The sequence below is a fragment of the Camelus dromedarius genome, chromosome 5 (assembly GCF_036321535.1).
Source record: "Camelus dromedarius isolate mCamDro1 chromosome 5, mCamDro1.pat, whole genome shotgun sequence".
NCBI lineage: Eukaryota > Metazoa > Chordata > Mammalia > Artiodactyla > Camelidae > Camelus > Camelus dromedarius.
In genome coordinates this window covers 93,789,681-93,803,761 of record NC_087440.1, presented here as the reverse complement: position 1 = coordinate 93,803,761, position 14,081 = coordinate 93,789,681, and the positions used below count along the sequence as shown (strand labels likewise).

At 63.7% G+C, this 14,081-nt stretch overlaps 1 protein-coding gene across 3 annotated transcripts in view; it reads right to left on the bottom strand.

The window, feature by feature from the left end:
• Nucleotides 1–14,081, bottom strand: part of PACS2 (phosphofurin acidic cluster sorting protein 2) — a 57,703-nt gene that overhangs the window by 4,326 nt on the left and 39,296 nt on the right. For 2 of the 3 annotated variants that reach the window (XM_031454478.2, XM_031454483.2), the window contains exons 9-22: nucleotides 11,838–11,995; nucleotides 10,162–10,252; nucleotides 9,763–9,837; nucleotides 9,310–9,452; nucleotides 7,839–7,971; nucleotides 7,459–7,563; nucleotides 7,174–7,280; nucleotides 6,625–6,779; nucleotides 6,110–6,220; nucleotides 5,552–5,660; nucleotides 4,783–4,815; nucleotides 1,372–1,414; nucleotides 994–1,036; nucleotides 520–655 (exon numbers count right to left, since the gene is read on the bottom strand). In XM_031454478.2, the coding sequence (XP_031310338.1) occupies nucleotides 520–655; nucleotides 994–1,036; nucleotides 1,372–1,414; nucleotides 4,783–4,815; nucleotides 5,552–5,660; nucleotides 6,110–6,220; nucleotides 6,625–6,779; nucleotides 7,174–7,280; nucleotides 7,459–7,563; nucleotides 7,839–7,971; nucleotides 9,310–9,452; nucleotides 9,763–9,837; nucleotides 10,162–10,252; nucleotides 11,838–11,995 (1,442 nt within the window). The remainder of the gene's footprint in view (nucleotides 1–519; nucleotides 656–993; nucleotides 1,037–1,371; nucleotides 1,415–4,782; nucleotides 4,816–5,551; nucleotides 5,661–6,109; nucleotides 6,221–6,624; nucleotides 6,780–7,173; nucleotides 7,281–7,458; nucleotides 7,564–7,838; nucleotides 7,972–9,309; nucleotides 9,453–9,762; nucleotides 9,838–10,161; nucleotides 10,253–11,837; nucleotides 11,996–14,081) is intronic. The other variant, XM_031454480.2, reaches the window with a different exon arrangement.

The following is a 14,081-nucleotide window of genomic DNA, read 5'->3' as shown; positions in this document are numbered from 1 at the left end:
CTCCCTGGCAGAGTCACAATGTTGGGGTCATCCAGGAGGGTCAGGGCCTGCCACCTTCCTGCCCCTCCGAATCTGGAGGGCCACAGCCAAACACCCCCTCAGCAGTGTGGCCCCAGGAGCATCCCTGTGGCCCTGCAGCCATTCTGCCTGGGGAGTTCTGCTCACAAGAGGCCCAAGGGTGGCTGAGGGCCGGCGGCCGTGACACACCGTTTCCTACTCCTCTACCACCCTGCTTACGGGCTCTGTAGTTTCTGTCCCCGGGGGTGCCGGGGGTGAGGCTGGGGGCCACCAGGCCCGTCTATGGAGTGAGTCCAGTGCCCACTCCAGACAGGGCACCTTGTCTGAGAGCCTGTGTCACCACCATGCCCTCCCCCAGGCCGCTGAGCCCCTGCTTCCTGGCGCCCTGGGGTGTGGCCAGGGACCACGAGTAGCTGCCAGTGACCTTCAGCACCGGGGGACGGACAGGAGCTGCTGGGCAGCATGTCCAGGGAGGGGAGCTGCCTGCAGGGCTGTGTTTACCTGGGGGAGGACAGGCCCCCGCTCACCGACGGGGAGGAGGGTGGAGTGGGCGAGGCTTCCTTGGCTGCAGGAGACGTGGACGGCGGGGTGGACGAGAGGGCGCTGGAGCCTGAGGGGGCTGCGTCATCCGAGTCACCTTTGGGAAGGAGTCAGGGGCAGCGCTGAGCTCCCCCGAGATTCTGCCCTGAGTAGCCCAGGCCCTCTGGACCCCCAGACCTGGACATGGCAGGGAGGCCAGGCAGCCCCGGGGTCTGGGGAGGGCATGTGTGGGGAACAGATCGCCACCCCAACTGGGGAGGGGCTGCAGGGCATCTGGGGCGGGGTGGCCACACGCACGGCGAGCAGCAGCACTGCAGTGAGGTGACCCTCCCCGGCTGAGGCAGGACCCTGCTCACAGGCCGCACTGAGGCTAGCAGCTGGGGGCTGCCCCTGCCCTCCAGCATCCCGGCGCCTAGGGCATGAAGGGTGGGTTACCTGATGTGGCAGAAGACGGTTCCACTATCCCAACCTTCACCACCTAGAAGGCAATAGGCCACTGCTGGCCATGGCGGGCGGTGGTCCCAGCCCCCGGCCCACGTGCCGGGGCTTCAGCGGGCGGGGATCTGCCCCCTGCTACTGCCCACCCACCACGGCCCCCACGCAACACAGGAAGAATAGCGAGTTCTAAGAGCAAAGGGATTTAAAGGCAAGCCCTCAGCACAAACTGGGGAAAGAGGTTCTGAAATATATCAAGTTAATGCAAAACTGGACTGGTTATAGCATGTTCTGGCAGATCTGTGGTTTCCCAAGCGGGTGGGGTCGGCCAAACGGCAGACGCAGTGGACATGGCAGCTGCCCACCTGGGGTACTCACCCCCACGAAGGGAATGAACTTCTGAGAGGACTCTTCGTCGGGGCTAAGACAAGGGAGAGAGACAGTCACCGCTCTCCCTGAAGGACAGGTGCTCCGTCTCTGAGCGGCCGGCACTTCGCCAGCCGCCTGGTGGGCCCTGCCCAACCCGTGCCTCGCCTGTGCCCTCCCACAGCGGGCCTGGCTGGACCCGACCTGCAAGTCTCTTCCGACATGCAGGAGGCAAGCGCATCTCTGCACCCGAGGGTCCAGAGGCCCGTTGGGGCAGCTCGGAGGGTAAGGGCGGGGCCTCGCCAAGGGGCCTGCTTTTTCACCAGGGCCTGGGCTGGGGGTGGCCAGCCAAGCCTTTCTGTGGGCCCTGCAGGCCAGTGTTTCCCGCTCAGCCCAGGAGAGAACTGGCTGCCCCAGGACACCCAGAAACAGCCTAGGCCTCCTCCAGTGACTGGCATGTGGAGGTCTCCTCCCAGACGGTCTGAGTAAAGTTGGTGCCGACTGGGGGGCCTATTTCCACGACTCTGGCCTTGGTGACGGGCTGCACAGGCCACGTTCTAACAGAACAAGGCCCAAGAGCAGCCCGAAGGCCAAGGCCAAGGCTCTCCGGCTGTGCTGCTGTAATGAGCCGATGGGCCCTGCACAATTTCCAGCAGAACTGTGGCCTTGCTGGAACCACCGGTCACAGCCGTCCACCGTGAAGGCATCCAGCGTCCGAGGGCCCTGGGCGCAGGGCGTCGGCAGGACCTGAGGGGAGGCAGACCCCCGATTCTCTTCCTCCTCCTCCTCCCACGCCAGGGCTGGCCCCGGGCTCATCGTCTCTGCAGCAAGCTGCCCGCTGCCCGGTGTCTGCCTTGGCCTGGGCTCTGTCAGCAGCTGGAAGAGCTTCCTTCTCTGCCTTCTGGTGGGTCCACGGGGCGGGGCGGGTCCTGGCCTCCTGCCCTTCCCCAGCCACAGGGAAAAGAGGTGTGTCCTCGCCCTGCTTCCTTGGCTGGTGGCTCGCAGCCCTTCTCCCAGCTCCGCTTCCTCTGTTTTGTGGAGCCAGAGCCTGACGTCAAGAGGATGACTCTCTTGCAGGTGACTCCACACGTGCAGGCCATGCAGGGGGTGGCCCGGGAGTGTCACTCAGGGAGAAGCCTCTGCCCCAAGCAGGCCTGGTGGGGGGGCCCAGGCCCAGCTCCTGGGACCAGGAACCCCACATCCCCAGAGTCTTGCAGGAGGCCCTCCCTTCTCTGTCCCTGCGGAGGACAGTGGCCTGCGCCTGGCTGACACTCCCCGTGAAGTGTGGTTATGAGCTGGACAAGTGGCCCCGGCCCAGGAGCCAGAACATAATGCACCTGCACCACGCACAGCACCTACAGTGAGGGGACAGCAGCTGGCAGGACCTGCTCTCCCCTGGGTGCCACCTGGACATGGGGACACCCCACCTCTGCCCCAGCACCACCCAGCCCACTCCGCAGGAGACCCAGCAAATGTCTTTGGATGCAAGAATCTACAGATTCGGTCTGTCCAAAGAAAGTAACCAAATTCCTGGTCTTTCTTTCCTAAGCAGAATACAATTAAAAAGAAAAAACTTTGTTTTCCCATTTCAAGTAGAACAATCTAAATCCTGTGCCCAGGCGTGCTCCTGCACTCGAGGTGGCAGGAGGCCCCGTGGGGTCCCCCGACCAGTGCACGGGAGGCTCGGACCCCCAGGGCCCTCACCCTCAGGGAGCCACCATCCCCACGGCCCTCCCCAGCAGACGGCAGGCAGGGAGGCAGACGAGGGCCTCAGGGGCGGAACTCGGGGGACTCTACGACCCAAGCAACAAAGCCAAGCCGTGCCTCGGGGCCATGCAGACGACATCCAGCGCTCGGCACCGCCCGGCGAGACGGGGGTGACACCGGCTGCTGCTAGGAGCCCTCCACCTGGACCCTGTGTGTGGGGGGCACGGGTATTCTTGGCAGGGGTAGTGGTCAGAACTCCTACGGCTCGAGCCCACGGCTCCGTGACGAGGAGCCCTGGGTGAAGGGGTGGTGCGGGATGTGCCCAGGGACGCAGCCAAACGAGGCTGGCCTGGGGAGCTGAGCGGCCCTCTAGGCGTTGCCCGGGGGACATACAGTGAGGTCTGACCTCAGGCAGGAGCTGGTGCAGTGCAGGTAGGATCCTTGATGCAGAGGGACCAGGAGGGCCATGCCCACCGTCCACCCTCCCCGGCATCCCCTGACCCCCCCGGGTGGACAGAAGTCTGTTCTCTGTCATAGCAGACAAAGGCTGACCTGCTCTCTGGCCCTGGGCTCCAAGGGCAGACAACACGCGGCCCTTCCCCGAGCTCCGCCCAGGGCAGCTGGAGCCCCACCCCCCACCCCGGTGCCGGTGTCACCACTGTAACGCGGAGGCGGGGGCAGGAGGCTCAGGGCCTCCCAAGCCCTGGCTTGCTGCTCAGAAGAGCTGACCTCGGGACAGACAGAAGCTGCGGCCCAGGCTGCGAAGCATGCTGTGGGCTCGCGGAGCCGTGGCTGAAAGGAGGGGAGGGTCGCAGGCCCACAGGGCAGCCCGAGGGGTCCGCGGGGCACACTGGCTGGTCTTTCTCTAGCTCCATGAGGCTTGTTTAGCAGCATGTTTGAATGGGCTTAGACTCCTCCTCCTGGTCCATCCCGGGGCCCAAGGAGCCTCCCAGGGGGCTTTGCCGGGAGAGCAAATAACCGAAGGCCCCCTGCAGAGCAGGTGTGTGGGCAGTGCAGGGACCGCCCAGGGCATGGCTCTTCACGTGTGTGTAGGGGTCTCAGTGTTCTGGCCAGCCATCTAGGTAAGCCACAGAACTTTGCTGGGAATCCCCCCAGGCTGTGCTCTGCCGCTCTGTAGGGGGCCGGAAGCCAGGCTTGAGCCAGACACTGGCCACCATGTCACCCCTGGCCAATTCCCCATCGCCTCGCCTCGCTGTCCCCTCCCGTCCTCCCCGCAGCTACTGGCATGTGGGCCGGTTAACAAGTACGATAGCCTGGGAGTGAAGCCCACACTCGGCAAGTATGGTGCCAGCAGTCAGCGGTCAGCAGCTCGAGAGCTGAAGCCAGCACCTGCTGCTAATTTAAGGGGCAGCCACACCCCTGGCTTCAGAAACACAGCGACTCACTGAGGAGTTAAACTGGCCACTTCTTACACCCAAACTGTGGACTGAAACAGAGCGCCTGCCCAGCACCCTCTGGGCTGCAGGCCTGGTGGTCACTGGAGCCGGGTAGGGCTGTGATGGTGCAGGCCCGGCTCAGGGCAGGGGGCCTGAGGAAGGGGCTGCGTCCGCTCCTTAGCGCACAGGCCCCCGCCCGAAGGAGAAAGCAGGCAGTAGGGGATGTGAATCTGAGGATGACAACAGCTGCTGACACTGCTAAACAGCCCTAAAGACCAGCCAGGGGACGGAGGGGCCACGGACCCAGGGACAGCGGTACCTGAGGGTAAAGTCAAAATGCAAGTTCTTTCTCCTTTTCAGAAAGGCACCAAAGAGAAACACAGGATGTTATTACGGGCTCAGGAGTGGCAAGGCGGCCCCCTAACGGGAGGAAGAACCCGGAGTCGTGCAGGACTGGCCGTGGCACCTGGCAGAGGCTTCAGCTTAAATCTCTCTCCTGCCTTACAAGATGTTTAACGTCCCCTTCTTGGGAGCAGAGATGCTCCACGCCGTGGAACCGGCTGCAGTCTCCCTGTTCCTGCCCTTTCCCACCTGGGAGTCCCTGGAAGGACTGCCCTGTCCGAGGCCTGTGCGCCCAGCTCCACCCCATGTGGGCAGGTGGGCGGGCAGCTGGACCCCCGCAGGGTTTCGGCGTCCCACCCACGGCTCCTGGCTGCTGGCCGGCACTGGGCAGGACGAGAACCATGTCTCCCCGCCTGAGAAGTCCCGGCTGTTGAAGGAGCCTGTGCCCAGATTCGAGGGCGCAGGTCACTGCTAGGGGCCAGGCACCACGACCACTATCCTTTTAACTTTTATTGTGGGAAAATCCAACACGTACAAAAACAGACAACGTGACCACCTCATCCTAACTCCCACTCAGGATCCGTGAAGGGTCCCGGAGTCGAGAACTGGGAGCTGCCTGGATCCCTCCCGGACATCCGTCCAAGCCCAGGTTGGGCACGGAGCCCCCAGTGAGCAACCCGAGGAGCCAGGACGCAGGCCGCCGGGGGTCGCCACCCCACCGCCACCCACCCAGGCCCTAGAGTTACCTCTTCTGCTTGTAGGTCAGCATGGCCTCTGCAATGGGCAGCTGGTGGGCACAGTTGGCCCCCGAGATGTACTGTGTGATTCTTGACACGATGTCCGGCGTGTCCTGCACTGCACGAGGAGACCGGGAGGGGTCTGTGGGGTGCCGCACTCTGCCCAGCTCCACCTCGGCTTCCCCAAGGCCACCCAGCACCCCAAGTTTGGGCGGCCAGGGGAGAGGGCCGCAAAGTCTCTCCAAATCCTGAAGAGCCCTGCCCCAGGATCTAGCCTCTGGTTAGATCCAGCCTCAGCGTCCCGGCTGAGGCTGTCCACTGACCCCTCGCCCCCTGTAGCTCAGGGACCGCTGTGGCCGGGAGGGAGGCACACAGCTCTCCAGTCTCGCCTCAGGACAGCAGTACAACCCCCATTCTAATGGGGCACGGTGGAGTGGAGGTGAGGGGTGTGGGGTCGTGGATGGGCTGGGACGTGGGTGGGAGGGGAGTGGGGCTGTGGACACCAAGGTGGGGTGGTGTGGCATGGCTGGGCCAGGGCTGGAGCGGGCGGCGAGGCCCGGGCCTCACCAGCGCTCTGGGCCTCCAGCTTGTTGAACAGGTCTCTCCAGGCCAGGTCCTGGAAGAAGTTGTTGTACCTGTAGTCCACGGAGCCCAGGTACCTGGCCACAGGGTGGGAGCCTGCGGGCCGAGGGGGCAGCGTCAGGACGTGCTGACCCCCACACGCCCCGCAGTTCTGCGCCGTGGCTCCTGGACCAGGCGGCTCCGCCGCTGCCTGGGCAGACGGCCCACCCGGCCGCGCCAGGGTGTGTCCCGCGGACCACACAGCCTCGGATGCGGCGGGTCTCGCGCTGTGGGGAGGGGTCTCCTCTAGGCCTCGCCTCGTTCTGGCAGAGTTAAACCACACAGAATTTTGATGACTTAAGAAGATCAATAACTAACCACTGCTTTGCATGTCTGACAACAAACCAAAATCGGCAATGAGTTATCCTAACTGCGGGGCCCTCGGGGCGTGGACACCTCTGGGGCAACCATGTTGCAGGATCAAGCTTGGCAGCATCCCCCACGTGGCACCGGCCCCTCACCCAGCGGGATGACGAGGAAGCGCATGTAGCCCAGCCAGTCGGGGGTCTTGTGGGACAGCTGCTCCACGAAGAGCCGCAGGATGGCGCTGAGGTAATGCTGCGCTCCCGCCACCGCGATCTTCACGGGGGTCGGGGGCTGGGAATTGCAGTTGCAGCTGCGGTCGGTCGGTGGCGGCAGGACGAGAGGGGACAGACACCTCAGGGAGCCGTCCTCGCAGCGAGGACCAGCCTCACTGAGCCCGAAGGGGCCCCAGGGCTCCCCTGCTCCCCCTGAACTCAGGGCCTGTCCCACAGCTCACCACTATGATGGGGCCACTGAAACCCAGGCCTCCCAGACAGCGGACGCCCCACGCAGGGTGGGCAGTTCTGCCAGCCTTGCTCAGGCGCCCCCAGCACTGCTCCAGCCACCCACCCAGTTCTGAGAGAAGACAGGGCTGCAGGAAGCCTGTGGGGCTACAGGCAGAGCCCCATGCAGGGTGGAGCGCAGAGGCCCCGACGGACACCTGGGCAGCGATGCCACTGGGCGGTCAGGGGCAGAGCAGGACTCACTATCTCTGTATCCGGGAGACGATGGTGCTGAAGGCCGCCTGGACGTCAGCCGCAGAGCACGTGCACACCACAGGGAGTGTGTGCCGCTGCAGGACGTCGGAGAGGAACTGGGAGGCAGGGGAGAGGGGGAGCCTCTGAGCCAGCCACCACCAGCCCGCCTGGGAGCAGGCTGGGGCAGCCATCCACAGCAGGCGATGCTGGCCAGACCCCCCGCCCCCATCCTACAGAGAGGAGGCACCGCCACTTCCCGCTCGGCCTGCAGGGAGGACACCAGCCCCTCCCCACCTGCCCCTGCCAGTCTGAGGTGTTGACGAGAATGATGTTCTCAGGAAGCTGGTCGTCGGAGATGAGGATGTGGTTTAACTGGTCGTACACAGTCTTCCTGGGGATCTGGAGACACAGGGCCGTCCATGCCCAGCACAAGGGGTGCCGCCCCCGCCCCCTCACCTGCCCCGCGACCCCCCAGCAGCCACCTGGGAGCAGAGAGGGAAGCCCAGCCCCGCCCGCACTCAGATACACAGCCTGGCTCTAGACAGCGGCCCCAGGGCTGAAGACACTGTGGGGCCACTGCAGCCCAGCCGGCCAGGTGGCAGAGCGTGGGGTCCACCCCAGGGTGGCCCCGGTCCCGGCCCCCAGCGGGCGCCCGCCCTCCATAGCGCCCGCACCTGCAGGTGGCTCCGTGTGTCCGGGCAGCGCTCGTTGTCCAGGCTATTGGCCCGCTCGTTCTGTGGACGCGCCGGCTGCCGCTCCTTCAAGGACGTGCTCCGGCCCCGGCGGCCAGCCTGCTTCCCCTCGGACCTGTGGGGGACAGGGCAGGCTGGGGCAGGCACGTTCACTGCCCCAGGGAAGCGGGCCACTCAGCGGTGGGGACAGCCAAGGACGGTCAGTGTCGGCTGGAGGGCAGCAGGGCCATAGGCCACACAGCCCAACCTCAGGGGGCCCGGCAGCCACGGCCTAAGGTCCAGCCTGTGCCCTGGCCCCTGGGTACCCTGAGTGGGGCCTCATCCACAGCTGCTTCCTTGTCCTGAGCGGGGCAGACACGAGGGACCTCAGGGCCCCCTGTGAAGACAGACCACCACCCTGGGACAAGCCCGGTGCAGGCCAGTGCCGGCATCCTGGCACTCAGGTAGCCCTCTGTCCTGACAAAGGCCTCTGTGCACCCCCACCAGGTAAATGCCAGCACCCAGAGCCACTGCTTCTGGAAAAATCCTGCACAGAAACAAAACCTAGGTCTGGCAGAAACAGGCTGACTCTCGTGCCCAGGGCGGGGGCTCCCATCGGGTGAAAATCCAGGGGGAGGGTTCAATACTGAACGCTGGGTTCATGCTGGGTTTTATTTCTCGTTTCTCCTGTGAGTGGATCTGCACGGGGTGGCGGGGCAGGTGGTGGGCAGCGAGGGCGGATTGTGGGGTGAAGGGCTGATGTGGGGCACACACACTTTGAAACTAGGGCGTGAGGCCTGATGCAACACGTGAGTGTCAGCTGCCCGGGACTGCGGCCCCGTGGCTAGCCTTGGCAAGGAGTGACCCCGGGCACCCAGGGAAGGGGCAGCAGAGCGGGGGCGAGGGCTGTGGCCCAGATCTGACCAGGGCATCAGAGGGCTGAAGAGGGCACGTGACAGACCCAGAAGACTGTCCTCCACCAGGAAGCCACCAAGTCCCCACAACTCAGACTCCAGCTCTGATGCTTGCTCGCCAGCCCTGGGCGCCCCCGGGAGGCAGGGCCCTGGGGCCCCGGCCCTGCCACCCGCCCCACAGAGGCCCCGTGCTGGACGCCACCCCGCTCCCTGAGGGCTGTGCCCACCTGCACGGGTGCTGGGCCCACTCTCCTTGGAGCCTCGCCCATGGGCCCCACAGGACCTGAGGGCCAGGTCCAGGAGAACGGGAGAGAGGGACAGCGGGACTGTCCCTGCCCTCGGAGCAGGCAGCCGCACCTCGGCCCAGTCAGACCTGCAGGTGGCTAGCTGCAGACGGAGGGGTGTGGGGGTCCAACGTGGACATCCAGGGATGGGCCTGGAGACCCGTGTATTTCCCCAGTGATTCTCACTGAGTCAGATGGGCCCCGACCCAGTGGGGCATCCACAATCCCTCCTGCACTGGCCCCTGTAGGCATTGCCTCCCCGGAGCGGCCGGTCACCTGGTGGAGGGGATGACCAGGGACTCTGTCTTTGTGATCCGCCCGCTGGGTGGCAGCTTCTCGGTGAACACGTCCAGTGCAGGGGTCTCCACCTCCGGGCTCTCCTCGGGCTGCGCTGGCTGCTCCCCGGCGGGGGGTGCGCTCTGAGGGGCAGAGGAGGGAACCGTGGGGACACACTCCTGTGCCCAAGGGGCCTTGGTTTGGGAGAGGGTGTTCAGGCCTCTACCGGGCGGGCAGCTCCTGGCACGTGGACAGGGCTCTGACCGCTCCTGGGATGGGGGTGACTCCAGGGGGCCCCTCACTGTGGTTCTACACACAGGCCCTGGGCGGTGGAAGCAAGAGGACCTGCCTGTGGAGCCTGCCCTGCCCGGTCAGGGGTCAGACCCTGAATGCAGCCTGTAAGTGGGTTCTGTGCCGGCCCACAGGCGTGAGCATGGCCCTTTGCCTGCTTACGTGGGCCACTGAGTCGGAGATGCTGTCACTTGGCTGCTTGCCTCCCAGGGCCCGCGTCCTCTCGGGCACGTCGGCCTGTGTGGACAGGATGGAAAGGAGTCAGGCTGAGCTCAACGGGGGTGCCGAGACTGTGTCACCTTTGGGCAGGGGGTTCCAGGCTCAGAGACAGCTTGGGGAGACTGGCTGGGATTCCTGACCGTGGGCTTGGGGTTGCCCCAGGAAAGTCACCCAGCTGCAGGCAGGGGACAGGGAATAACCCAAAAGTGCACTGAGCTTCAGGTTTGTCCAGCACTGATTCATGTGTAAGTGGCACCCCGAGTGACTCCGACAGGCAGAGAGGACCGGGACATCCCGAGGGTCCCGGCGGGAGTGTGGGCTGCCTGAGTCCGGGCCGCTCACCGGACTCGGAGGCTCCTTCTGGCTCCGGGCGCTGTGGGTGCTTCCGATCTCTGTCTGGGAGCTGGAGTGGGACAGGCCTTCGAAGTACGGCCTGAGTGGTGGGGACAGAGAAGGGGTCATTCCCAGTCCCCTCCCCACTGAAGGTGCAGCCACCGGGCCTGGTGGGGGGTGGGATGCAGAGCAGGGCCCCCACCCTGGAGGACCACGGCATAGGCAAGGACACTGGGCGCCAACTGCCCCCTAGCTCCTCCATCCACCCTCAGAGCAGCTGAGAAGACCTGTACCCCGAAACCCCATCCAATGTCAGCTCTAGCCCTGGAGGGCGGCCAGCAAGGACAGCAACTGCAGGACAGCCCTGCTGGAGGGGTGGAGCCCTGGGGCCCCACGGCCAGCTGGCAGGAACACAGGCGCACACGGACAGCCCAGTGAGGACGCCATTGCCAGGCACGGGCAAACCCAGGTCGCACGTCCCGCCCAGCAGGTAGCGACACGCAGGCGGCAGACTTAAGGTCCAGCTAAAATGAGGGGCGGGACTACTGACGGTAAAGCCGTGGGGGGAACGTGGTAACGTGACCACCGTGAGCGACAGGCAGGACTGGGACCCTGCCGGCCAGGGACTCACTCCACAGGTGCAGCTGACGCCACGGAGCTACAGGCGGGGAGGTGAGGGGGACGGCCTGGGCCAGCCGGCAGCTGCAGTAACAGGGGCTGGTCGAGACCTTCTCCAGCGAAGGGAAAGGGAGATCAGAGGGGTCCGCAGACTGAGGACCGTGGCTGCACATGCTGGCCTTGAAGCGGGACCCCTGTTCTACACCCACCTGGCCGAGCCTGAGACCAGTGCCCAGAGCCCCCAGGAGGCCAGCGGCCAACACCCTGACCTGATGCCAAACTCCAGGAGTAACTGGGCACCGGTCAGCAGCCCAGGGAACTGGTGCCTGAGGTGGGGCCAGGCCGGCACAGGTCTGGGAGGCAGCAGTATGGGCTGGGGGCACGTGACAACATGGCACACCCCTTTCTTGTGTGTGCTTCTGTGTCTTGCTGATGCTTGTTTTAAGAAGTTTGAAAACCAAAGGGTCCACAAACCTTCCTGACTCTGACTCAGACCTTCCCTCCTCCTGCCCAGCCCGGCCTCCGGGCTCCCCACCTTCCCCAGGACTCCTTTGGGGCGGACACCCTCTGAGGCTCCCAGCAGGCCTGCCTCCCTATTGAACAGGGAGCCCTGCGGCCCCGCATGCGCTGGTCCCCTCCTGGGACGGCCCAGCCAGCACCTCCAGCTCAGCCCACCTCCCACTAGCCCCACGCCCAGAGCCCTGGCCTCCCACACAACCTCCCAGCCCGCCCCTCCCTCCCCGACTCAGCGGCCCCCACAGGGCTGACCTCAGCCGCCCCCTCACTGGTCTCCCTCTTCGTGTTCCCAGCAGATTCCAGAGAGACATTCCCAAAAGCAAACGCGACACTGCGACTCTGCCACTTCTCGCTCCCCAGGAGCTCTCTCAGGGCCTGTGTCTCCCCGCCCCCGAGGGCCTGCTTCCCCAAACCCCACTTCCCTCTGGCCCCGACACCTGCACAACCAGCTGCGTGGACCTCCTCCTGGGCTGGCCCTTGCTTTGAAGGCAGGTGGCCACGCCCTGTGTCCCCCGCGCGCGGCAGCAGACGAGGGCGGCGGCGGCGCCCACCTGAGCTTCGGCTTGGGGGTGCTGAGAACGCTGTCATCGTCCTCCATGTCGGGGCCGCTGTCGCTGGGGTGCTCCATGTCCAGCGTGTCGTACAGGAGGTCCAGGTCCTCCTCCACCTCGGGGACATGCTCTGCAGGGTCCTGCTCCGAGTCCAGGACCTACAGTGAGGTCAGACGGGTGAGGCTGGCCTGGCAGGAAGGGGCGTCTGCAGGACAGACGGGTGCACAGCCACCAAGCACCCTTCTTCCAGTCTTGTTATTCCAGACCCAGAGGTGTCCCTGGGGGACCTTAGGTCACGGGGTGCTGGGCGCGGTGTGGCTGTCCTTCCCAGGTCTCAGAAGAGTGCTTTAACACACAAACACAGTGTGAGCCTTTGCGTGGCACCATCACAATCAGGCCAGAAAAGGCTGCCCTCCCCAGGGCGCCCCTGCCCCCTCACAGTGCCCCCAGGCCCCGGGCGCCAGGTCTTGTGCAGGACGGCACAGAACTGCAATCACATGGCGGCAGCCTTCTCTTGCTCGGCGTGATGCATGTACGGAAAGGACGACCTGGGGCCGTTCTGTGTTTGCTGCTCCACACGGAGCTTCTGTGACCATCTCTCGTGGGACTGCTGGGCGTTTGGCAGGCATATTTCACTTTTTGAAGAACTGCGAGCCTGTTTTCCAAAGTGGCTGCACCATTTTCTGCTCCCCCAGCACGTGTGAGGGTTCCAGTCACGACACAGCCTCTCCAGCACCGATTTTCCGCGTTGACGACAGCCACCCTGCTGGGTACTAAGTGGTGTTTCGTGGTGGCCCTGACCTGCCTTCCCTGATGCCTGGAGGCGACGAGCATCTTTTCAGGTGCTTATTGGCTTTTTGCATTTCTTTTTTGGAAAAATACCTAGTCAGAGCCTTTGCCCGATTTTTAAAGTGAACAATTAATTTTTCATTGCACTGCTTTGTTTTGGGGCTGTCAGAGTTCTTCACACATTCCGGACGCAAGTTCCTTGTCAGCTGTGCGATGTGCAGACAACCTTCCCCCGTCCGACGGGCTGCCGCTCCGCCCTCTGCCCGGAGCGCGGAGGCTCCAAACCTCAGTGCAGCCCCACTTGCCTTTTTTCCCTTTCTTCGCTGGTGCTCTTGGCGCCGTATCCTAGAAACTGTTGTCTGACCCAGGCCACAAAGACTCACTTTTAGGTTTTCTTCTGAGAGTTCCATAGTTCTCGCTCTTACGCGTCGGCCTCTGACCCACTGGGAGCTACTTCTGTGCACGGCGTGAGGTAGGGCCCCACTTCATTCCTTGGCAGAGTTCCAGCTGTTCCAGTACTATTTGCTGAAAAGGCCAATCCCCACCCCGTCCCACCCCCCGGAACGCTTTCGGCATCCTGTCGAAAGCCAGCTGACCACGAACAGAAGGGTTTGTATCTGGACCCCACCTTCCTTCACTGCCCCGTCACGCCGTCTGGTCACGGTAGCTTTGAGCAAGTTTGGAAAACAGAAGGGGCGAGTCCTCCAGCTTTGTTCTTTGTCAAGACTGCTTTGTTTATCCCGGGACCCCTGCCTTTAGGCATGAGGGTTAGGACCACCTGGCTGATTTCTGCAGCAAGGCGTTGGAGATCGGACAGCACTCGTGTTGAATCTGTAGATCAGCTTGGGGAGGACTGTGGCCGAGACGGGCCTGCCTTTAGCACCTGTGTCTAGAGCGAGCTGCTGGCCCCGCCACTGCTGCTTCTGAGGGCACAGCCTCCCTGTGTGTGGGTGCTCAGCCGCGGGGTCCATGCTGTCGTGACCGCGTGAGAGGACAGCGCTCTGGGGCTGAGACACCTACACGCCACCTCTCCTGGCCGGGGGGAGGGGGGGTCCAGAACCTGGGGACGGATTTTCTTCTGATCACATTAAAAACAACAGGGTATTTTTCTTCTGGTTGTAAAAGTTATACAAACTCATCATAGAAAATTTGGAGACTGAGAAAAGGCTAAAAGAAATTTCTTCTTTCTTTCTTTCTTTTTTTTTTTGCAGGGGGGAGGTAATTACATTTATTTAGTTTGTTTTTTCAATGGAGGTACTGAACCCAGGACCTTGTGCAGGCTAAGCACGCACTCTACCACTTGAACTATACCCTCCCTCCTAAAAAAAGGTTTTTAAAACACACAGTATATTGATGGGGGGGGGGAGGTGCTGTGTGTGTGGTGACGGGGGCACATGGAGACTCCACTTCCTGCTCAGTTTTGCTGTGAACCTAAAACTATTCTAAAAATTAAAA